At 41.6% G+C, this 23,603-nt stretch overlaps 2 protein-coding genes across 2 annotated transcripts in view; both read left to right on the top strand.

Annotated features, from left to right (window-relative positions):
- LOC108051823 (mitogen-activated protein kinase kinase kinase kinase 5) overlaps positions 1–20,430 on the top strand; it is a 54,611-nt gene extending 34,181 nt beyond the window's left edge. The window contains 14 exon segments of the mRNA XM_017134053.2: positions 2,161–2,581; positions 7,504–7,602; positions 8,350–8,648; positions 9,353–9,440; positions 9,779–9,842; positions 12,626–12,664; positions 15,863–17,036; positions 17,098–17,224; positions 17,288–17,325; positions 17,327–17,642; positions 18,015–18,458; positions 18,519–18,740; positions 18,799–18,925; positions 19,284–20,430. Of these exon segments, the coding sequence (XP_016989542.2) occupies positions 2,161–2,581; positions 7,504–7,602; positions 8,350–8,648; positions 9,353–9,440; positions 9,779–9,842; positions 12,626–12,664; positions 15,863–17,036; positions 17,098–17,224; positions 17,288–17,325; positions 17,327–17,642; positions 18,015–18,458; positions 18,519–18,740; positions 18,799–18,925; positions 19,284–19,383 (3,558 nt within the window). The 3' untranslated portion in view covers positions 19,384–20,430.
- A 547-nt stretch (positions 20,431–20,977) lies between these two features.
- LOC108051836 (ribosomal RNA-processing protein 8) lies at positions 20,978–22,491 on the top strand. The gene has a single exon (XM_017134094.2). It carries the CDS (start codon positions 21,034–21,036, stop codon positions 22,105–22,107), a length of 1,074 nt encoding a protein of 357 aa, XP_016989583.1. The 5' UTR covers positions 20,978–21,033; the 3' UTR covers positions 22,108–22,491.
- The last annotated feature ends 1,112 nt before the right edge of the window (positions 22,492–23,603 follow it).

The raw sequence follows: 23,603 nt of genomic DNA, 5'->3' as shown, positions 1-23,603 counted from the left end.
GGGCAAATCCGGCGAAAATGTTGAGAAAGACGTTGACGTTGGCGCAGCTCATTATAAATTTGTTGATGCTGCATATCTTTGGCTGCAGAATGGCAGGATGGAAGGATAGTTGGATAGTTGGAAAGCTGGGTAGTAGGACGGCAGGATGTACTGCACTAGCTTCCTTTCAGCCATCGAAGCAGAAGCCCAGAAGCTCCTTTCCCCTTTTGGCTTGTGCATATCAGCAGCTTTTTATGCTTACCGCAGCTACGGAACGGGGGCGGGGAATTTTCCGCTCCCCTTTCCTTTTTCCCAGCTGCTGCCTCAACACATTTCATTTTCATCTTTGCTCCGGCAGCCGCAGGGAACTTGTCTAAAAATCACGCATAATTTATTTACCATAAACAAGATGAGGAACAAGAAAAGCCGACGATGGCCGCCTGTCAACTGGAGTGGGAAAGAGAGGGAGCACAGGCGGGGAAAGATAGCAATAAGGACAGACAGAGACGGGGAACTCCAACTATAAGGTATGGCATAGCATTTTGGAAGCCAGCCCAGATTGCAATAAAAACATCAAAAATGCAACAATGCAGGCGGGGAAAATGGAAAGGGAGGAACAGAAAAGCAAGGACAAGCAATCAGCTGAAAAAAGCAAAGAAAAATAAACAAACTAAACTCGATTGAAGCTGCAGTGCAATAAAAATCGCTTTATCTTCATTAAGTCGAGCAAGATATCATTGCAAAAAAAATAACACACACTTCTACACGGAAGACAAACAAGGGAAAGAGAGAGCAGGAGCTACCGCATTGAATAATAAATGCAACGAAAATAAAAATAAGAGCTCTGTGGAGGAAAGGCGGAGAAAGGCGAAGGAGGAGGAGAAAGCGGCGTGGGCGTATAAAGTACATGACGCAGGGATAAATGGTGGAATCATGTACACGTACACCAACACACACACACACACACACGGACGTCAAGGATAAAGGTAGCAGGATGGCAGGTGAAGGGCTGAAAGTGGTTTCCACATGCATTGTTGTCTCTGTGTGGGTATGTGTGTATCTGTGTGGGGCTTCAACTTCATGTCCTCCAAGGACTCACCTCCACCCCCCTCCACCTTCTTCGGCCCAAGCTCAAACGAAGCGAAGCGTTGCGAAATTATTGCAGCGAGCTCCGAAGCGAAAAGCCAGTTCTTAAAAGGTATTCACTGGTCACAGCGGCAACTTCCTGGCCAAATTACATTTGTGCTTAATGATCAGGTGGACAGAAATGAAAACCACTCAACATTTTATCCCAAAGGGTAAACGGTCAAACGCCCATTCATCGTCCACGATTACAAGTAAATAAGGCTGTGTATAATGTACTAGTAAAGTACAAATATTTGAATTACATTAAAGCAGAAAATGCAGAATGGATACCGAAACAAGCAGTACTCGACCTGTACATTTTTCATGTTATTCAATTCATTGTTATTTCCATTTTGGGTCAATTCCTGGTATTTTTATTGACATCACTTATCTTCAATCTGTATTTAGTGACAGGTTTTAGATTACAGATTTTAAAACTAGAATATATTTTAATATTTATTTGTCTCAAATGATTTATTAAAGCTTTTTTTGAGTTGTTTATTTGCTTGCCTTGCTGCTTTTCATTACATTTTTAATATTCTAAATCTATTATTTTTTGCATAATTATTTATTATTCAGCTTTCAAAAAGGTCCAGGAATATCGAAACCGATTTCAGTTGGCCTTCTTGCGAGGCAGCATTTTAATATTCCTTGCAGCCACTTGCAGGTTTCCGCTTCGGTGTCGACGCTGATACGGATTGCTGATGGGAATGGGATTGGGTATGAGAGTGGGGGTTACATGAAGGAGAGGTTCCACACCGCCCACATTATTGTTCTATGCAAATACTATGGACCGTCGGCTGCCCGGGGGTAAATTGTGAAGTGGTTACAATGCATTTTTATGTGCAAGAGCGCGCGCTAAAAATTTATTGAAAACGAGCAGGAATATTTGCATGAATGAAGATGAACAGAGAGGCGATGGCCCAGATGCTGCAGGTGTGCAGCCAATCAAAAATGCCACTCTATATCCCTTACCGCCTATTTAAATTCTCAATATTTTCATTGCCTTTTTGAGAGTCGTAGTATTGATTTAAGGAAATCTCTGTATTCTTGCAGGCGAAGCGGATACAGAGCAATGAGCTGGCCGCCATCAAGGTCATCAAGCTGGAACCCTCCGACGACATACAGATCATCCAGCAGGAGATCATCATGATGAGGGACTGTCGCCACCCGAACATCATTGCCTACTACGGATCGTACCTGCGAAGGGATAAGCTCTGGATCTGCATGGAGTTCTGTGGTGGTGGCAGTCTGCAGGACATCTACCAGGTCACTGGTCCCCTCACCGAAGTCCAGATCGCCTACATGTGCCGGGAAACCCTCAAAGGACTCGAGTACCTGCACTCAATGGGAAAAATGCATCGCGACATCAAGGGTGCGAATATCCTGTTGACAGAGTACGGGGATGTTAAGCTGGCGGACTTTGGAGTTTCGGCGCAGATTACGGCCACGATTAACAAGCGCAAAAGCTTTATAGGTAAGCGGTATAAAAGAACTTTTTTTTTTTACGGGGTCTAACCGGGAAAACTAAAACTAACTAATATTCACTAACTTTATACCCCTGAATTTGCAATAAAATGTTCCATCACTATTATCTCCCTCACGGAATTATGTAGATTTTAGGGATCGATTTACCAGTCAAGTTGACGATGGGAAATGCTTGTTCAGCACATTTTTTTGCAGCAGTGACAGCTGCGAAATCGTTTGGCATCAAGGACACTCGCCAGTGAAGTCAGAGTTCGAGTTCGAGTGGAAATCTTGGAAATATGAGCGGTGGGCGGGGCAAGGTGTGCTGCCACACAAAGTGTTTATCATTATGAGATTCTGTTTTGTGTGCACAGCGACGCATCAAAGCAGAAAATAGAAGGAGGGTGTCCTGACAGCAGCAACAATTGCGTTTAACGCTTCTAAACGCTCCTCACCCAAAGAACAGCTGTCAGAAATGACAAGGCACAAAAACCACAAAATAACACAAAAATGAAATATAAAAACATAACAGGGAGAGGAATATCAAGTATACGTCCGAGTGGTTCAATCTCAAACCACTTTGAAATGGTCAAAATCCTGAATGGAGCCTCCAATTGAATGCAATTCAATTAGGAGTAGCATTATAATGGCTCCTGCAAGGAATTCACAAATATAATCAAAAAGCGATGGCATTTCCGAAGGGAACAATTCAATTTGCAGAATATTTCAAATGCAGGCGAAGTATAAAAAATACAAGGAGCCGGGGAAGCTGGACAAAAGTAGACGACCAGCAGGTGGCCAGTCTGGCTCTTTGTTTGCCATCCTTAGGGAAAAGGGAGGGAGTTTTCCACCCGCCTTTGTTGTCGTCCCAAACTGAATCACAAAAGCAAATAATTTTTGAAAAATGTCCCAATTGGAGAGTCTCCGTCTTAGTTTGGTGGCTACTTCTTTTGTGGGCTGTTTAGCTTTCTCAGGCGTCTTTAACCTTTCCCTCCTTCCACTTCAACTGCTTATTTTTCTCACTAATAGATTTCAGTTTCTCCTACTTCTTCCAAAGCTTTTCCGCTGCAGTGAACAGCGTTAAGCTGCTTTCCCAATCTCAGTAAAGGTAATTTCCTAGCAACCTAAGAGGAAGAAAGTAGCACTTGAAAAATGTTACAACGTTTTTGGTAGAGCTCTCGGTATTCTTCAATAAAATGTTAATGGTTAGTTCCATTTGGAAATATTATTCAAGAAATGGTAAATGTGTTGCTCGTTTTTATACCTTTGCAGAGGATCTTATAATTTTAGTCTGTATCTCGCCATGTCCATCAGACCGTATTTTGTGCACCCAGTTTTAAAGCTATCTGTATAAAACTTTCCAAAGACTTATTTTTATTGCACGTAGTACATAATACAAAATTGTACATAATACAAAAGCTGTATGTATACTATTAAAAACTAAACTGAAATAAATATAAATAATATATACCTGCCAAATCGACATAACTTCATTTGGCCCGAAATATAGATATTTTTAAAGACACTACAACGAAATGGAAGAACTATGCCAAAAATCGATATGTAGTCATTTTATAGATTAATTCAATTTTGTTATAGCTGCAAGGGTATATAAGCCAGCCAAAGTTTGCTCCCTTTCTGATTTTTCTCCATGTTACTACAATTTTAAATTCTTGCCTAAAGCTGAAAGCAAGCGATTGTGGGGCAACGTGTAGTATACGCAATTTGAATGTAAATAGGAACTTATCAGTCACAGGCCATGTGCGGCAAGAAAAAGTGGATAGCAAGGGGGTGTAGTTTGTCATGACAACTTGCAATCTCCCGACGAGCAGAAGAAGCGGCGATGATTTGCATTAGCTACTATTTTTTTTCGTCGTCATCGCAGAGACTTTAAAATTTCCAAGACTTTGCAAATGAGATTTTGCGGTTACGCGACCATCAGTTAAGCCCAAGAAGTTCCACCGCCGCAAGCCCCACGGTCCGCTCACAATTAATTATTTCAAATGCTGGCTCTCCACTTAATTAAAATTCTCACAACCCTTCATCGGGCCGTTGACACTCGCCAGCTAATTAAGTTATGACAGCTGGGTCTTCATTCTTCATGTCCTTAATTTTGTCGAAGAAAGGCGATGAAGCTTAGTGTCCTGGCGCTATTAAAATCTAAGCCAAGTTAAAGTTCATGACATTTTCAGTGAATAGCAAAGGGGCACATAAAAACCGGCATCTGATTTGATTTCATTTACGCCAAATTGGATTAATCCCACTCCGACTAAGCAGTTTAATTTTTAATGTCGCTTTTTGTCCTTCGAGTCCGTCGTAAAAGCGAAAAGCTGCCATAAAGCAAGCTCGCAGCGCTAATTTGATTTCAAATTTATTTGAATGGACAAGTAAGCTTAGTTGACAGTGTGTGTGTGATTAATGTGCTGCAATTTGTGCAATGAAAAAAAGTCAAAAAAAAATAATATATATATATAGAAATGGGCGAGGCAACTCCAAGTTTAATGACCTTGAGGTTGCTATGGCCATTGTTTCCTCTCGTTCTTTGTTGCCACTTTTGGCTGCATTTTCATGACGTTTTCGAGCTGAGCGAGCATCTTTTGTGGCATGTCAATGTGGCGGAGTGTGCAGTGTCAGTGACAGGGTGCTGAGGGGATTGACGGGATATTTTCTGTGAGGAAGGTGGCATGGTCGATTGTAGAGGATCTCCTCCTTGCGTCCTATGTTTGTGTGAAGCTGTCAAACAATGTGACGTCCGCTTACTGTTATCATTTCGAGTGCTCTTCACTCCAGCTCCCTTTGCCATTGTATTTGTTGCCATTCCTGCCGTAGTTGCGACTGCTGTGACAAATGTGGTGATAAGTACACATACCCACACTTTTATTCGTCTATCCTGAATGTCTGCAAAGGAGCACGAGGTCAACCCCGAATCGTTTGTACTTCATGCATATGTACATAAGTCAATTGCTGAGCTTCCATCGATTGTTAGAACGACAGTAAATACTCGTCTGATCCCAGATATGTCAGCTTTATGTGGTTGCATATTTTCAAGCGAACCAAAAACACACACTTGGGAAAAATTATAATAAATAAAAATCTAAAGTGCTTTTTGTTTTTTTTATGCACGTTTGGATTATAGAAACGTCTTTATACGTCAGAAACGAAATATTTAATATGTCAACAGAGTAATGTTGTTTAAATTCTCTCAGTTCCAAGCAATAAAGACAATAAAATGTTAAAGTGTTGCGATTTGCATAAAATTCGCTTTGACAAGAACAGCTTAGTCACTCAGAATACCTAACGTTGTTGAGTACAATGTTGCTGATTCATAAAATGAAATTTGTTTACCAAAAAATAATTCTTAAATACACATTTTTCTTTCGTTTTCGTCTGAATACTTTAATTCTGTATTGTTTTCAGTCTTTAAGTCTCTCTTATCAAAGAATCAATAATTCAGCTCCTTTAAATCCTAAATGTTCAAATGTTACTGATCCTGCAGCATGAAGTTTATTTATATTACCCCGGTGATGTTATTTTCTCAGTGGCTTTTTGTCCTTGTAGCCAAGAAAAACAAAGCTCGATGCCAACAACAGAGATGGAAAAGGAGTCGGAACAGGCGGATCAAAATGAGGGAAGGGAGGAACAGGCAGAAGCTCGGGGGTGGCGACAGCCTGAGGCTTTTATTATTCAATAAAAAGGTGCTTACGTTTGTGTTTAGTGTCATTAACAAGTCAATGGCAACACACGATGAGCAGAAACTTCCACCTCGCTGGCTTTGTGTTGTACCGCCCACACCCACACCCACGCCCATTCCCAGTGCCCTTTACCTCAACCCCTGTTTCGCTCATTCAGCCGCAGTTATGCCATAAAGATGAATATGCGTATGTGTGTGGGCTGTGCTTAATGTTTCCCATTTCGCGAGTTGACGGAAATGCGTCTTGGCATTAAATAGATGCAGCCTAAAAGCCTGCCATCGTTTTTTTCCAGCATTTGCCATTTAATTCCGCTGCCTGTCTGTCTCCTTTAATTCCTGTATTCGCTTTTGCTCCCTTTTTCAGCAATTAACAAAATGATACTTGACTGGCTCTGTTGCTGCTGTCACTTTGTGGATAAAATTTCCCCTTTCCCCTCTCTCTGTGTTTGTGTATCAGTATTTTCGTGTGTGCACTTGTTTGTGTTGCCCTTTAATTAAAATGCAATGCGAAAGTTCAGGGAATTCGCATTGCTCCGATGCTTTTTAAGTCAGCCTCAATTCCGCATCACTTTGCCGGATCGAAGCTCAAACAAGAGCGGCAACAATGATGACGAAGCCCCGGGCGAAACCGAAAACCGTATCTTAAACTTGGCCGTATCAAAGAGCCGGCATCAAACTTGATTTTCCACCTTCGTTGTGGTTTAATTAAATTGAAAATACAATTAACTGCCACGACGACTTCTCGCTCACTTGTCGAGTGAGAGGAAAATTAATTTTCTCGGGGCGCCATCCATCCCGGGAAACTACTCCAGCAGATGGCTCTTGCTGTTGCTATTGCTGCTGGCGCGGCAAAATTGTTGCCTCGTTGCAACATGGCGTATGAGTAATGGTCGCATTAGCCCCCACCCTGTGCGATCATAAAACGTGCGCCCAAAATGAAGCGCAAAATGTGTCGCAAATGCCTTTACCACTCCCCCTTGGCTTTGATTACCTTGCTCTGCATAATTCAGCAATTTGTTTATTTGCACAATTGTCACATTGACGCATAAAAAACGCTAATTAAATTAAAAACGCCACTTTCCCGGCGAATGAATAAATGACACCAACATAATCGGTAGCAATGAAATTAAATGTGTAAACGTTGCATAATTAGCTGGTGCAGCAAAAAAGATGCTATTGATAGCCCTGATATTAATTCAATCACTCAGTAACCCTATTCTCTTATTTTAATCCCATTTTAGGCACACCCTATTGGATGGCTCCCGAAGTGGCAGCCGTGGAGCGAAAGGGTGGCTATAATCAACTATGTGATATTTGGGCCTGTGGCATAACCGCAATCGGTGAGTGGCTTCATTACAAATTACGTAGTTTTAATTTCACAAATTAATATATTTTTAATTAGCACTGCATGAACTCATTATTTTATTCTTAAAAATATACCTATTATTATACTAGCTTTAAATTCTGAAAAACTTAAATTTTAATTCTTTACTTCTTTAATCAATTAATTTGTTAGTTTACAAGTTTATAATCAAAAGGTTTATATGCATCTTTTAAAGTTAAATATACAAATTGTGTTAGTTTTAAATCTATAAAATAAAACCAAAATTAAATAATGTTTTTTCGGATAGTGTAAGTTTATTTATATAATAAAATATAATCAAAAAAACTAAGCCGCAATTAAATAATATTTTTGGCATTTTTAATACAAAATTAAAAGAGCTATCGAGGTGTTGATCAGAATTCACACAGAGTAATACGAAATTAAACAATCAAAATGCTGTGATGAAAATACAAGTTTATCTTATTTTTCATAGCACTGTGAAGCAAAATACTGTGTTTTTGTTACATTAAAATAAATAGTGCTTTTTCCAGTAGCTTTTTCGCAATTGTTGACACAAAATGAAATAGACACCACCCCCGCTTCCACAACTAGCTCTAAAAGGTATAATTTAGTGTTTTCTTTGGTTAATAGTGAGATATTTTATAATTCCTTGTTTTCCACTACCAAAACAAAGATAGTGGCTTAAAAATTTATAAATGGTTTGATGGATATTTCATAATTCTGTTTTCCACTACCAAAACAGAGCTCGCCGAGCTGCAGCCGCCGATGTTCGATCTGCACCCGATGCGCGCCCTCTTCCTGATGTCGAAGAGCGGCTTCAAGCCGCCCACCCTGAACAACAAGGACAAGTGGAGCCCCACGTTCCACAACTTCATCAAGACGGCGCTGACGAAGAACCCGAAGAAGCGACCCACCGCCGAGCGCCTGCTGCAGCATCCCTTCGTCCAGTGCGAGATGTCCTTGCGGGTGGCCAAGGAGCTGCTGCAGAAGTACCAGAGTCCCAACCCGCAGTTCTACTACTATCTCGATGGCGATGAGGAGGTGAGTGGTCGGCTCCTGGGGAGAAATGGGGTCAGATAAGTCTGGGGATGGCAGCAGCCACTTGGCACCTCTAACGTAATTTATTTACGCTTTTAGAGGAAAGCGAAAAAAACCGAAAAGAAAGTTTTCTTAAGCTCCAGCTCTCCCAGAACATTTCAGCTCCGGTGCGTTTAAGGATTGGTCAACGATTTAGTGGGCCATTAGACACTTTAGGAGCCTGATGGCTTAGCTCTAAAGTTTGACCTAATTAATTGTCCGCCAAAGTCGGTCGAACTAATGCAGCTGTCTAGACAGCCGGCCCGAAGCTTATTTAACGACATTTGCGAATACGAAATCAAATTTAAGTTTAATAGGTCCGCCAGCAGGGACAGCAATTTTAAAGACATTTTCATGGGAGAGTGGAGCTTCGAAGGGTCGCTGTCAAGTCATAAATCTTCAATTTGTTTTGGATGTTTTGCAAACTTTTAACAGCGCCTGGCAAATAAGTTTCCCTGCTTGCTTTCCTAGTCGTAGATATTCAAATGTTACTTAGCCTGGCTTATTTTCTTTGAAAAATAACGCATCACGCTTTAAAATCCCAATATGATTTTGATTTATGAGATTTTAGCGCAGGCGGAAACTTTGTCACCGAATGAGTGACGACGGAAAGTTATGGCCCGTTCCCCAACTGGGTTTAAAAGTCTCTCCTGTTTTCTTTTTTTCAGTCTGTGGCCTGTGTGCCACAGCGGATTGCCAGCAAAATGACGTCACGCACCAATGGCGTGCCAGCGCAAAATCACACACTAAAAACAGGTGAGTCGATAAGTAAAATCTTCTAAATTCAGGAAACTACAATTTAAGATAAGAGTGTTCTTTGATTGCGATTTTAACTTTTTTTGTTATTTAATTCAGAGATTATACCTTAACCAAAAGTGTTATTGGCTCCAATTTTCAAAGTTGAAAATATTTAAAATATTCTCAATATGAAATAAGTAGTGAGAAAAATATTAAATTTGGACTGGCATAAAAAACCAACGCTGCTAATATTTTATATTTGTAGTAATTCAAAAAATATGTTTCTGGATTAAATTTTATTTTCAAACAAGTAAATTTGTTTCTAATGGAATTATTTTGGCCATTTTCTTACCAAGGAATGACGACGAACTCCACGTGGAATGAGCGATCTTCTAGTCCCGAGACGTTACCCAGTGACATGTAAGTGCAGTCGAACCATTCCTAACGCTTTTCTCTGCGGTTTGCCTAGAGCTATGCTACAGTTTTGTCTATGGTTTTCTTACTTGTGAGACGGGTTGACTCCGCTTCAGTTTTGGTACTTCGGTTTCAGTTCTCACACTATCACACAAACACACTCCACTATGTACACACACTTGTAAACTAAATGCAGCCCGTGGATTCACCAGCTTAAAAATCACCCGGAACCATTTGGGAATTTGCCCACAGGGAGGGGGCGGTAAAATGCATCAGCCAACCCATTGGTCAAGCCATTAGATATACAATTTTATAGCCACATCTCCGTTTTTCTCTTTATATTTGTAGTCCCAGCGCCGAGCGATCAAAACCGAAATTGAGCGGCACCCTGATTATGAACATGTCTTTAAGGTTAGCCAAAAACGGCTATATTCCAGCTGCTAAATGAACTGCATGGCATGTTGCGCTTTTTATGCTGGCCAAAAACTTAAGGCCGCAGCACGCGCGCTGTGTAATTTGCTAGGAACTTTGGGCTTGTGCGAGCACAGTCAATTTTTTAGTTGCACGTTTCCCGGGAGCTGTGTTTACTTTCGCATTTTGCTGCATTTTCATGTGTATGGCTGCTACACACGCTTGCGCTAAGTTGCCGCTACGTGTCTGCCCCGGAAAATGCCGAACCGCCCGCCCGGCAACTTGTAAATTTTTCATCCACTCCTCGGACGAGTGCGAATCCCAGTCCCGGCCCTATTCCCTGTTTCATTCTCGGATGTATAATTGCAACCTGGCTTGCATGATTCCCAGGGCGGGCTTCAAACTTGTGGGCTATTTAATTGCCAGCCAGAAGTAATTACGTCAGGGCGAGAGACCCGCCCAAGTTTGCTGCAACATAATAATAATAAGCAGCCTCAGCTCCCGGATCAGGATGGCTTGGAAAACAAGAAACTTCCAAGGAACGCGATGAAAAATTGGGGCTACAACGGCAGCAGATAGATGGCAGGAACTAAAACTAGTCGAGAGTGGCAGGCTCTAGGGAAGGAGGAAAAGTTTTCAAGAAATCAATTAACGCAGCAGCTAACTAGAGCGGGAGCAAAGGATAGATGGATGGCACATCAAGCATACGCCGCGTGGCACGCAACTTTAGCTTCGAAAGGGCGAGTGCAGAGAGAAAAATGCTATCCGAGTTAACGAAGTTATTTAATTGTTTAAGCTTGTATCGAATTTGGGAGAATTTTTTTTTAACATATATTAAAAGAGTAAAGGTAATATTTAATTAAATTAATTGGAAGGGAGAAGTGCAGACTAGGGCACCTGAGAAAACCTTTGAATTTGAATAATTATGGTTCGTTGTGAGCATTCTTATAGATTAGGTACCAAGCTTTTGTACTTATTTTTAATGTGAAAATTGAATTTTAGGGTTTTAAAAAATTGACATTCAATGAATTGATTTCTTAATATTTTGAAATTGATTTTTATGATAATTTCAAAACAGAGCACTGAAAGAGAATACAAAAATGTTTAAAGATGATTTAAATTTCCGTTAAAGTTAATATTTATGCCAATCAACAAGTATTTAAAAAAGATAGCGAAATTCTGGAATTTATTATCAAAATCTACAGAATTTATAACCTGTAAAGCTGACATTGTTTTCTCTGTAGTCGTCGGATGAGGCGCCATTTGTCATTTTAAATGATTACACATTGTTGGCCGCTGATGGAGGGGAGTGGCACGTTTAATAAGCTCTCCCAGCGATCGGGCGATGAGGATGGGTGAAATGAGGGGGTCTGGAAGTGCTTGATTTGAGTTATGTGGCAAACACTTTGCGGCAGCCGCCACTCGAGTGGCGTCGCAGACAACAAAGCCGAGTCACCCAGTCTATATGCATGCGAGTGCTCCTCCCAGGGTCCCTATTTCACCCCCTCCCCCTCCAATCCCGGTTCGATTCTGATGCCCAATTTTATTGAAGCCATAAAAACGGCTGCGCCAATTTCTATGTACTGAGCGCTACTTACAAGCGACTTGCTGGCTAAGTGCCACACCCCCGCCCCCTAGACTACGCCCCCGGCCCCGCCCACATCCGCTGCTTTGTGGCGCCCGAAAAGTTTTCAAAAGCTGGCTCGTCTTACGCCTTTCTCCTTGGGGCCGCTCGACCGTCATGGTTAATTTCATTTAAACCGTCATAAGCAGAAAGTACAACAAGAATTTATTTTCCCTTTTTGTAAACGTTTTCTTGGTTTTTATTTGGTGGCGAGAAGCCCAACAAAAAAAAGGGAACATTATTAATTGCCTAGGCGTGGGGTAAAAGATTAAGATGGGAGAAAAAGCGGCAAGGAATGCCACATTTTTTAATATCCCGTTTATGGGGTGCTTTCCAAGTGGAGAAATGGGCTAGGCCATTTGACATTAGGCAAAATTATGAACATGGCAAATTAGCTGATGCGTTTAATTGGGCGTTAGGATTTTCCGCTGCTTCCAGCTTTTCCACTGAATCAAGATTTAGCCAAAGTGCTGGCTTTAAGCCGTTTTTGATAAACACACACAAAAAACCCCGATTATACACTCTGATATTTACAAGTATATAAGATTATTAATGCTTCCTTTTACGATCTGAAAGTAGATTTAGTTTTCTATTTGGGGCTGCCAAATAATTTTTCTAAACTAACTTCGTTACTTTTCCTACTTTTGTATTTTGTTCTCTTTTTTTCTTATTACAAACTTAACACAATGAAATTTTCTGTTTATTTTATTTTCCTTTTTTCCGTATCTTTGTTTTTTGTATTTGATTTTTGTAGGAGCCTCTTACAATATATTGATGAGGAGCTGAAGCTAAGGTAACTACACCAACCAATGTATTCCTTTAGACTTGAGCCTCGGCTCTCGGTGTGACCACTACCTCAACCAACCCCCCTCTCACATAGATTAAACTGTCCCACACTAACCCTCTCATTATTCATTCATTACACTCATAAGCACCCCATTTTTACACCGAAAGATACAAACATCAGTCTGAAAAAGAATACAAAGGGATTCGATATTGATCTTCATAGTTTTATAATCCACCAAAATTCATACTAAAGTCATTCTGAAATGGAGTGATGAAATACATGATGTGGAAATAAGCTCAAATTAATAAAAGTAGTTTTTAAAATTGTTAAATTTTGTAGAAAAAAGTATGTAACATTTGGAAGTCTTCAAGAATTTAAATTTAGAAAAATTTGAACACTTAGAACTAAACAAGAAAGGAAAGCTAACTTCGGGCGGAGCCGAAGTTGATATACCCTTGCAGAATACTCTGTAAATTATATTCTCCAAAATTATTCATATGATGCATTCTTAATACTCATAAAAAATCCCAACATCCTAAAACACCAAAGTTATAGCATTTCCAATCGTTCAGTTATATGGCAGCTATAAGATATAGTCGGCCGATCCTTATGAACTTTGGTAGGTCGGATTGATTGGCTAAAAATAAAACCCATAGAAAATCCCAACTTCCTAACTTTACAAACACCAAAGTTATGGCATTTCCGATCGTTCAGTTATATGGCAGCTATAAGATATAGTCGGCCGATTCTCATGAAATTCGGTAGGTCAGATTGATTGGCCAAAAATAAAACCTATAGAAAATCTCAACTTCCTAACTTTACAAACACCAAAGTTATGGCATTTCCGATCGTTCAGTTATATGACAGCTATAGGATATAGTCGTCCGATCCCGGCCGTTCCGACTTATATACTGCGTGCAAAGGAAAGAAGGGTGTGTGCAAAGTTTCAATTCGATATCTTTAAAACTGAGAGACTAGTTCGCGTAGAAACAGACAGACGGACAGACAGACGGACAGACAGACGGACAGACAGACGGACAGACGGACAGACGGACAGACGGACAGACGGACATGGCTATATCAGCTCAGGAGGTGATCCTGATCAAGAATATATATACTTTATAGGGTCGGAGATGTCTCCTTCACTGCGTTGCACACTTTTGACCAAAATTATAATACCCTCTGCAAGGGTATAAAAAGAGTTACTTCTGATTCTTCTAGATTTTAGTATTTTTTCGTTAAATTGTTGTTTCTGATGCTTCTTTCTGTATTCAAACTCTTCGTTTGACTTTGATTTAGCGTTAAGCTCATCTCGCCAAGGAAAGAAAGTTTTTGGTTCCCTTTTTTTTCCATCTCCTCACATGCATACACATTTGCAAATGAGTGTGTGTTATCCTGGCAGCCGTCAGATACCAAACCACACCCACACACACGCAAAACCATCACCGCCAGAGCTGCTGCATCATTATCATTATGAACCAGGAGCAGCAGCTCATCCTGTGGCCACCTTGGTTTATTACCGGCCATCTGCCCATCCCATCCCCGAAAAAGCAGCTACATTTTCATTACGCTTTTTTCCGTTCTGTGTCCATTTAAACCATATTAAGTTACGGTTGCTGCTCCTCTTCCATCCTATAAGTTAGTTCTCCTTGTTCTCCTCGCATTCTTTGTTTGGTCAACTTCTTTTCGGGGGGCTTTTGTTTTGTCGGTTATTGTCTGGGCGAGGCTTTGTTCACTTTTGCCTCTTATTCCGCCCAAACTTTTGCCTTTGTCTATCGATGGAAGGCCATGGGGAACAGCGAGGAATTGAGAAACAGAGCGAGCAAATAGAGAATAACGAAAGAACACACGTTGAGCATACGCACCGTGGGACGCCCGAAATGACCCCTTCGATGGCTCAATTATTTGGCCGGGCGAAAACCAGAAAAGCAGTTTTCAACTAATTTATACAGTACAATTGGTTTATATTTTGGACAAAATTTATACATCGATGGGTCCCCATGAAATGCGCTCGATTTGTCCTGCCTTTGGACCCTTTTTCCCATGTTTATTGTTTATTTATTTGATGTGTGTGCAAATGGCCGTCACATTGCTTTTATTGTTATTATTATTATTGGCCAGACTCTAGTGCAAACAAGTAATGCCACACGTAGCCGTAGTCCAGTGTTGATTTGTCCATCGCAGGGCCAGAAAATTCCTAAAATATGCAGCATTATTGGCCATCGCAGTGATTGAGGAGATTTGGAGGGGGATGTCTTGAGGAGCCTAAGCTGTTGTTGCCCTTTGGGCAAATGATTGAAAAAACACGATGAAAAACAAATTGCAATTATGGTAACATCAACTGAAAATTCCCAAAACTAATTCGGCAAATGGGAAACGGGATTCCTTTGGTCAACTTCTCCAGCAGCTGTTGAGATTTTCCAGCAAATTCTGTTTGTTTTTGCTTTATTCAGTCTTGTTTTATTTGAGCAAATTTGTTCGCATTTTGTTTTTAGAATTAATTTTCCAAGCTTTTTTTTCTGTTTGCTTTTTTTACATTTTTTGCTGCTGTTTTTGTTTATTGTTTCTGCTTTTCTTCTCCCGCTCTTTCTGTTTCTGTGCATTCATGTGCGAGGCAATTTTCTATTCAAGAATTTCCCATTTTCATTTGGCTGTGTGAGAATGTGTGACTGTTTGAATGTGTTTTGTGTATCTTTGAGCATTTGTGTTTTGCATATCATGCATAATTTATGGCTTCATATTAGATTATTTATTTATTTACCTGGCGTCCAATAAAAAAGCAACTACCAACCAACTGGCACATCAGTTTGTGGGCTCACCCGGGGGGTTGGCAATTAATTTCATTAAAAGCGTAATCCGCTTAACACCCCTTTGCCCCCTTGCGGTTGCCCGATGGAGTTTATCAATTCGATTGCATGTTACAAAAACACACAAATAAGAGACCTCAACTGCATGCCAGACAGGACGAGCCGGGGGTCAGCTCCTGCCTCCTCCGCCACACGAGACTCGAACTCAGCCACCACAACAGAACCACCCACCCACTCACGCTCTCTCACCCAACCCAACAATTGAAAACTATATAGCCATATAGTGTTTACCCTACCGATCGACGAAGGATGCTCAACATCTCGGCTCTCTTTTCTCTCTCTCGCCTCTCTTCTCTTGATCTCTCGATTCCCTCCGCTTGTCTGAAACGCTCCGCAGAGCGACCTTGCCACTGAACAACGACACCAAAGATCCACTCGCCGCCGAGTGCAGCTGCTCCTCCCACAATGGAGGAGCCGCCGGAGGAGGAGGAGGAGGTGGAGGTGGAAGTGGAAGTGGAGGAGCAGGCGGGGCAGCCGCGAACGGCAGCAGCAGCAGCGGCAGCGGAGGCGGAGCAGTCGGCACCACCCATCATCAGCACCAACAGCACCACCAGCATCACCACCATCCGAATCATCCGCATCAGCATCAGCAACATCAATTGCCGCCGCAGCAGCACCAACAGCAGCCGGCGGCACATCAGCAGCAGCACCAGGCGGCACAGCAGCAACACCATCACCACCATCCAATGACCTCGTCCATATCCAGCGGCTCGGTGACCGCCAATGCCAACTGCATCACCACGTCCGCCTCGCTGGTCTCTATGCCGGGTCTCAGTGCCTACCTGAGCATGGGCACCCATGTGGGTGGCCACATGGGCATGGGCCTGGGATTGGGCATGGGCCTCGGCCTGTCCAATCTGCGCACCACCAGCATCGATGCCGACGACGATGAACTGGTGGCTGCCGATGTGGCCATGAATAATGCTGCTGCCGCCGTTCCTGGAAACGGATCTGGTGCCGGCAACGGTTCCGGATCCGGTTGCTCCGCCTCTGCGGCGCACTATCTGCGGTACAGCAGCAACTACCGCTCGGCCGCCGCGGCTCAGGCATCGCAGGCGGCCCTCCCGAACGCCAACTCGAATTCTAACAACGGCCATGGCCACGCGCCGATCTCATCCAGCATCTCGTCCTCTGCGTCATCAGCTTCGTTTTATAATCGCCTCCTACTCCTCGATAATTCCAGCGGCGATGCAGTCGTCGGCGGCAACGGAGGCGGCAGCGGCAGCAGCAGCGCAGGAGTAGCAGGTGGCACCAATGGCCTCCTGGACAAGCACGAGTCGGAAACCACTCCCCAAGCTGGCACGCAGTCCGTCGGCGATGGCTTCGTGAATTCCCACAGCCCGGCGGCGAACTCGGGATCGGGAGCGACAGGATTGAGGGACAACGATGGACCCTCGTCGAGCAACTCCTCGCATCTCTACCAGAACCTGCTGAGGAGCAGTTCAGGAGAGACGCCAGAAAGTTCCAATGCGGCGGGCAACAACTGTGATTACCGGCACGAGAGCAACCAGGTGAGAGATCTGACATACATTTTGATTTCCTACCAAATAACTTATCTCTTTCCATTCCCAGAATGGTCTGGAAGACTCGCCTCGACGCCATAGCTCCATGGATCAGCTTATTGGGTTGATCAACGACATGGGCAAATCTTCGAGGACGCGCAGCCTCAGTGATGGCGGCACTCAGGACGATGACGAAGGTGGGTACATGTAGAATACCAAAAAAATAGCTAATTAACTTAAATTCTTCATATGGAAAACAGCGGAGAAGGAGGCGCAACCGGATCTGCTGAACAACACCCCCGCCGGTGCCACCAAAACGCTCCCACAAGCGCCGCCACACGCCCCCTCGTCCCATTTCCAACGGACTGCCGCCCACTCCCAAAGTGCACATGGGCGCATGCTTCTCGAAGATCTTCAACGGCTGCCCACTGCGGGTGCACTGCACCGCCTCGTGGATCCATCCGGAGACGCGGGACCAGCATCTGCTGATTGGGGCCGAGGAGGGCATCTACAACCTCAACATGAACGAACTGCACGACGCGGCAATCGATCAGGTATTCCCGCGCCGCACCACCTGGCTGTATGTTATCAAGGATGTGCTCATGAGTCTGTCAGGTGGGTACTACCTTAGACCTTCACATTTTCCAAAAAAATATTTATCCTGTCTAATTGCGAAGTATATATTCTTAAGATTTGAAATTAAAAATTTTGAAATATATTGAGAATAAATGTTATCAGACATAACTTAAAAAAAATGTAATTCAATTTTTAAACTGATTTTTGTTTTGCCATGCATTTTTGCATTATTTTGTCATTTATGCTTACACTAATCAGAAATTCATGTTGCTCAGCGAATTAAAAATTGAGTCATATATATTTTCTTTAAAACAATGAGATTTTATTTTGAATATTTTTGTCCACAAAATTATACATTAATAATTAGCTAAACTAATTTTATATATTTATATCGCAAACTTTTGTTTTCAGGAAAATCCTGCCAGCTCTATAGGCACGACCTGGTGGCCCTGCATTCCAAGCAGACGGTGCGCTTCTCGCTGCACATGAACAAGATCCCGGAGCGATTGGTGCCGCGCAAGTTCGCTCTGACCACCAAGGTGCCGGACACGAAGTGCTGCACGCAGTGCTGTGTGACGCGGAACCCGTACAACGGATACAAATACCTCTGTGGGGCGACGCCCAGCGGCATTTTCCTGATGCAGTGGTACGACCCACTGAACAAGTTTATGCTGCTCAAGCAGTGCGAGTGGCCAGCCATCAGCATTCAAGGCGGAGGTCATGGCTGCGTCCAAAACGGACACACACCCGTATTCGAGATGATTATCACGCCGGAGTTGGAGTACCCGATAGTTTGTACGGGTGTGCGGAAGGCCATGAACGGCTGCCTCAAGCTGGAGCTGATCAACATGAACAGTGAGTGCTCGCAGCTTGAATATCAAAGACTTTACTTTAATGGACTTATTTGCATTGCAGGTGCCAGCTGGTTCCACTCGGAGGACCTGGAGTATGACGCCATGGCCACGATGGTGCCGCGACGCGACCTGCTGAAGGTGGTGCGTGTGCACCAGGTGGAGAAGGACGCCATCCTGGTCTGCTACAGCAATCTGATACAGGTGGTCACGCTGCAGGGCAACCCCAAGCAGCACAAGAAGATGGTATCGCAGCTCACCTTTGACTTCGTCGTGGACAGTATTGGTAGGAGATGGATATATATTATTTAAAAATTTGACCTCATAAAATAAATCGCATTCAGTATGTTTACCGGACAGCGTTTTGGCATTCCATAAGCACGGCATGCAGGGGAAGTCGTTGCGCAATGGCGAGGTGACGCAGGAAATTAAGGACATGAGTCGCACTTACAGGCTGCTGGGCAGCGATAAGTAAGAAAATCTTTTTGTATATCTTACAAATCTTGGGAAGTAACACTAAACTGAACGTTAAGCGTAAAGAACTACTAACAACTAAATGCTCAGCTTAATGTGTAAATAGAATAAATATAGTCAAATTTTTGTGAATACTAACCTAGTCTAGTACTAACCTAAAGTTAATTTGTTTGTTGTTGCAATACACGAATTGTGAAACTGACTGGTATTTAAAAAAGGGAATGCGCAAAGTTAAATGCAATTGTATTAACTAATTTGAAAATGTTAAACTTGTGTGTTTACTAAAAAATATTTAGCGACAACTTCCAGACTTCTTTAGAACTTTCCATTAATTGATATTTATTCATTTTTCCAGGGTTGTGGCCTTGGAGAGCCAGCTGCTGAGGACCGGCTCCCTGGGCAGCGAGGAGGGACACGATCTGTACATTCTGGCTGGACACGAGGCCAGCTACTAAGCTAATGAGCGCCCCTGCTTAATACACTGTTATATTTTAAATATAATCCGGTACACCACACATGTTTTAAGGGCCGCGCCGCCGTCGTCGTCAACTATTAACTGTAATTTAATTACTCGTAGGCTAAGCAGTAAATAATTGATCATAGAGGAGTAGAAAGAGCCAGTTGCATGTCGAGCGTTCGATAGCTTAGATTAGCGCAATTTTTCCGCACCTAGAAGAGGCAGCCTTCGAACAAGAGATCCACACTACCAAGCACACTGAAGGGGGTACTCGGCCCGACTTGCTATCTTTCGATCTGCCGATCACTCGATATATTAGACGTCTGCGTCAGCCCGATTCCGTTGTAGCTATATTTTTGTATTACAAAGAAATGCTTTAATTTATACAACCCACTTTAATGATCTAAGGTAATCGCTACGGATAGTTATGTTAGAGATTTGTGTACACGCTTCACAAAGCCAATAGATACGTTTCCAAATAGTCATTCGGCAGGAGAATCCAATTATACATAAACTAATACACGCAATTATCCACACGATTTGAGAACCACTAAGGCAACTAGAACTAATAAATACGTCTTAGTCTATAGCAATTGTAAATCGCAATGTTTTTAGCTGGTTTAACTGCTTTCGATTGGCTCAAAACCGCAACGGAAATTCAAGAATGAGGGAATGAGGGGAGCGATTTAGGATGATACGGTTTGTTGGGAAACAAAACTAGCTAGTAAGACTTTTCTAACCTAGTAACACGAATTAACAAAAATAAATGCAAATTAAAGGTCTGTATCTGTATGTTAAACAAATAAACTGATTGTCATAGTTACGGTTTTAGGCTAAGCTAAGCGATGAAAGCAGACATCTTTCCAAGCAGCACTTTTCGTCGATTGAGTTGTAAAAATATTCTACTAGACCTTAAGTTATTTAGTTCATACGACAAAGCAAAAAACCGAAAATTACAAACTAATACAGAGAAAAACAAAACAGATAAACCCACAAAATTGTTGAACTCTAGTTTAGTGCAAGAATAAAAAGTATGTGAAAGAAATGATGTCCCTATTTTAATTTGCAACGGATTTCGGAAAGAAGAACACTTTAACGGGCAATAAATAAATCAAATTTAGATTGTTTATTGGCGAGGTTTTGCCGAAAATTCTTTTTTTTTACAACATCAACAAACGAGTCGATAAGGCTGTGCGCTTGTTTAAGGTTGTGAGCGGCGGTTATCTAAAATCCGTGGGAAGAGACCGAGCACTGTTTCTTAGTTTTTGTAATACGGTAAGATATAATTTTCCTATTTTTGTTTAAAACTTAATTTTTTCTATTCATAAATGCTTGATTGATTTATAAGTAATATTTTTTAAAATTTGCGTTTTTTTAGAAGCTGTGGGAATTTAACTCACCGTTATTTTTGGTTCCTTCATAAAACAGGTAGATATCATTTTCTAATTTTTTTTCAAACCTTAAAATTTTTTTTTATAATTTTTCTTTAATATGTCTAAATTTATTCAAATTGTTTTCAAATGTTCCTTTTTTTTAAATGCGTTGGGCATTGCTCAAAAATGCGTTTGTGTCGTTTTCGAAAATACGGTAACTCATTTATTGTAGGCTTCACGTGTTTCTCGTTTTGTTTACAAATTTTCACAACGAAATGAAGCCCTTCGAAGTGCCGCCCTGGGAGGCAGGAGCCGAGATTATTGAATTTAAGCCTGTAAATCCATCAGGGAATGGAGTTGGAGCCGCCAAAAAACAAAAGAAAAAGAAACCCAAAAAGAAAAAGGCAGCGGCATCGGCAGAAGTACCCGAAATTAAGAAGGCACCTGGAAAATTCAGTTACCGGCAGGGTGGTGGTCCCTTGGCCCCTCCCCTGGCATCCTCGGATGATGATGACGATGTGGAGGACGGAATCCGGGCCATGCATAAGGTGAAGTCCGGAAGAATCGAGAAGCAGCGACCTCCGACGCAGGCCACAAAAGGTGGCAAGAAGGAACTGAAGCTGAAACCGGAACTAGCGCAGGCGGCCGTGGAGGCAATGGAGACCACCAGCTCATCTACTCCGGCTCCCAACGCACTGGCCAGTAAGCTGCAATCGGAACTCCTGGGCGGACGATTCCGGTATATAAACGAACAGCTCTATTCGATGACCAGCCGCAAGGCGGAGGCACTTTTCCGCAAGGATAGCTCCGCCTTCGAGGCCTACCACGCTGGCTATCGACAGCAGGTGGAGAAGTGGCCCACTAACCCGCTGAACCGCATCATTAAGACCATCAAGAAGATACCCAAAACCGCTATAATTGGAGATTTTGGTTGCGGAGAGGGAAAACTGGCTCAGTCTGTGCCCAACAAGGTGTACTCCATGGATTTGGTGGCGGCTCGTGGTGACATCATTGCCTGCAACATAACGGATACCCCTCTGCAAGCTCAATCTCTGGACGTGGCCGTTTACTGCCTCTCCCTAATGGGAACCGATCTGAACGAGTTCTTCCTGGAGGCCAATCGACTGCTCAAGCTGCACGGCAGTGTCTACATAGCGGAGATCCAGTCGCGTTTCGAGGATGTCCGAGATTTCGTCCGCTGCCTGAGTGCCTGTGGATTCGATTTGATCAAGAAAGATGTGGCTGTTAACTATTTCTACTTCTTCCAGTTCAAGAAGATGCGGCATGTGCCCAAGAACACCAAGCTAAAGACTTTCTCTCTGAAACCATGCTTATATCGCAAACGATAAGGCTGCAGATGATGTCCTGGTTCCAATTGACAAATGCACGATATTGAAATACCTCTTTCTTGACTCTTAAAAACTCTTTTCAGTTGGACACTAAATATCAATTTCCACAAATGTATAGTTTGGAACTTCAATGTCGGGAATAGTATTTGGAATCAGAGACGGAAACTGCCTATATAAAAATAGTTACTTTTATACATTAACTAAATGTAGGAACCATTGCCGAAATAATTACGGAAATAAAAGCATATGTCCGTACATCTGTGAAAATTATAGTCGGATACAGGTAAAATTACACCGTGCACCTTTAAAAAACACTAAGAAATTGTAATTTGATTGGGTTGGGTTTCTCAATACAACACATTGAATAAAAAAAATGCAAATTGATCAGAGGGTCTGTTAATTTAAAAATAACTCTTACTCCTCTCAAGATAAATTGTATAGTTAGTTTTGTAGATATCTTAAATGCGTAACTTGCTTGAGCTTTGTCACAAAACAATAATTTATCAGAGACTTATTATAATTATTTTTGGATTTTTTTTCAAAAAGTTGTTTTGAACGGATGCACTGAATAAACTTCTGATTTGACATCATTTTTTTTTAAGAACAAAGACAAAACTTTGTATAGAATATTCATATATACAGATGCAGAGTCGTAAGAGCCTGTTTCTTGAAACAACGGGATTGATGCAACTTAAATTATAATTTCTCCTAGTTTAATAAAAAAAACATGTAATTTTTAATGAAACCAGATTAAACTATTAGAAATGTAAACGGTTGAAAGGCTATTACGAGCCTTAACTACTAGAATAATATAGCTACAAAAACTGCATTTTTCAAGAGAGTCATATTTTATATACAAATATTTTTAAATTAATTTTTAGAAAAATTTGATTGCCATGATCTTTTTGTATTGCCGTATAATTTAAGACATGATACGGAAAGATCTATTATAAAAAGATTTTTTAAATTAAAATTCGAGCACTTGTCTACAATCATAATATAGTTCAATTTATTTAACAAACAACAATTTTGTAAAACGAAACTTGTACGTAATTTTATCCCCTTCAATTTGAAAAAGTTTTGGATGTTGTTAAATCAGCTAAGAGATTAAAAAAATTTAAAAAAATCGGTCTGAAAATTTGACTTAATAGTCCTTTTATAAGTAAAACAATACAAGCCCACGATTCCGACTTTATAATTTTAAAAATAAATATATATATATATATATAAATAAACGTTGTGTAAAATAATTTAAACTTTTGTAAGAAAACCCTAGAACTTCACTACCTTCGGGGGAAATAACTACCGAAATATGATGTGTTTTTAAAAATATAAACAAACTGTTCCCAGGGCTTAAGATTAATTCAGATTAAGCTTTTATATAAAAAAATACAATTTTGAGCACTTTAATCGATTGCCCTTCTTAAGTTATTTGAATGTAAAATCTTTTGCTAGCGCTATAAATGATTGAACCACCGATACCGACGTTAGCCAGC

This window comes from Drosophila rhopaloa, unplaced genomic scaffold (assembly GCF_018152115.1).
Source record: "Drosophila rhopaloa isolate 14029-0021.01 unplaced genomic scaffold, ASM1815211v1 contig_115, whole genome shotgun sequence".
Taxonomy (NCBI): domain Eukaryota; kingdom Metazoa; phylum Arthropoda; class Insecta; order Diptera; family Drosophilidae; genus Drosophila; species Drosophila rhopaloa.
Note: the sequence above shows the minus strand (reverse complement) of the source record. Positions and strands in the feature narration are given on the sequence as shown.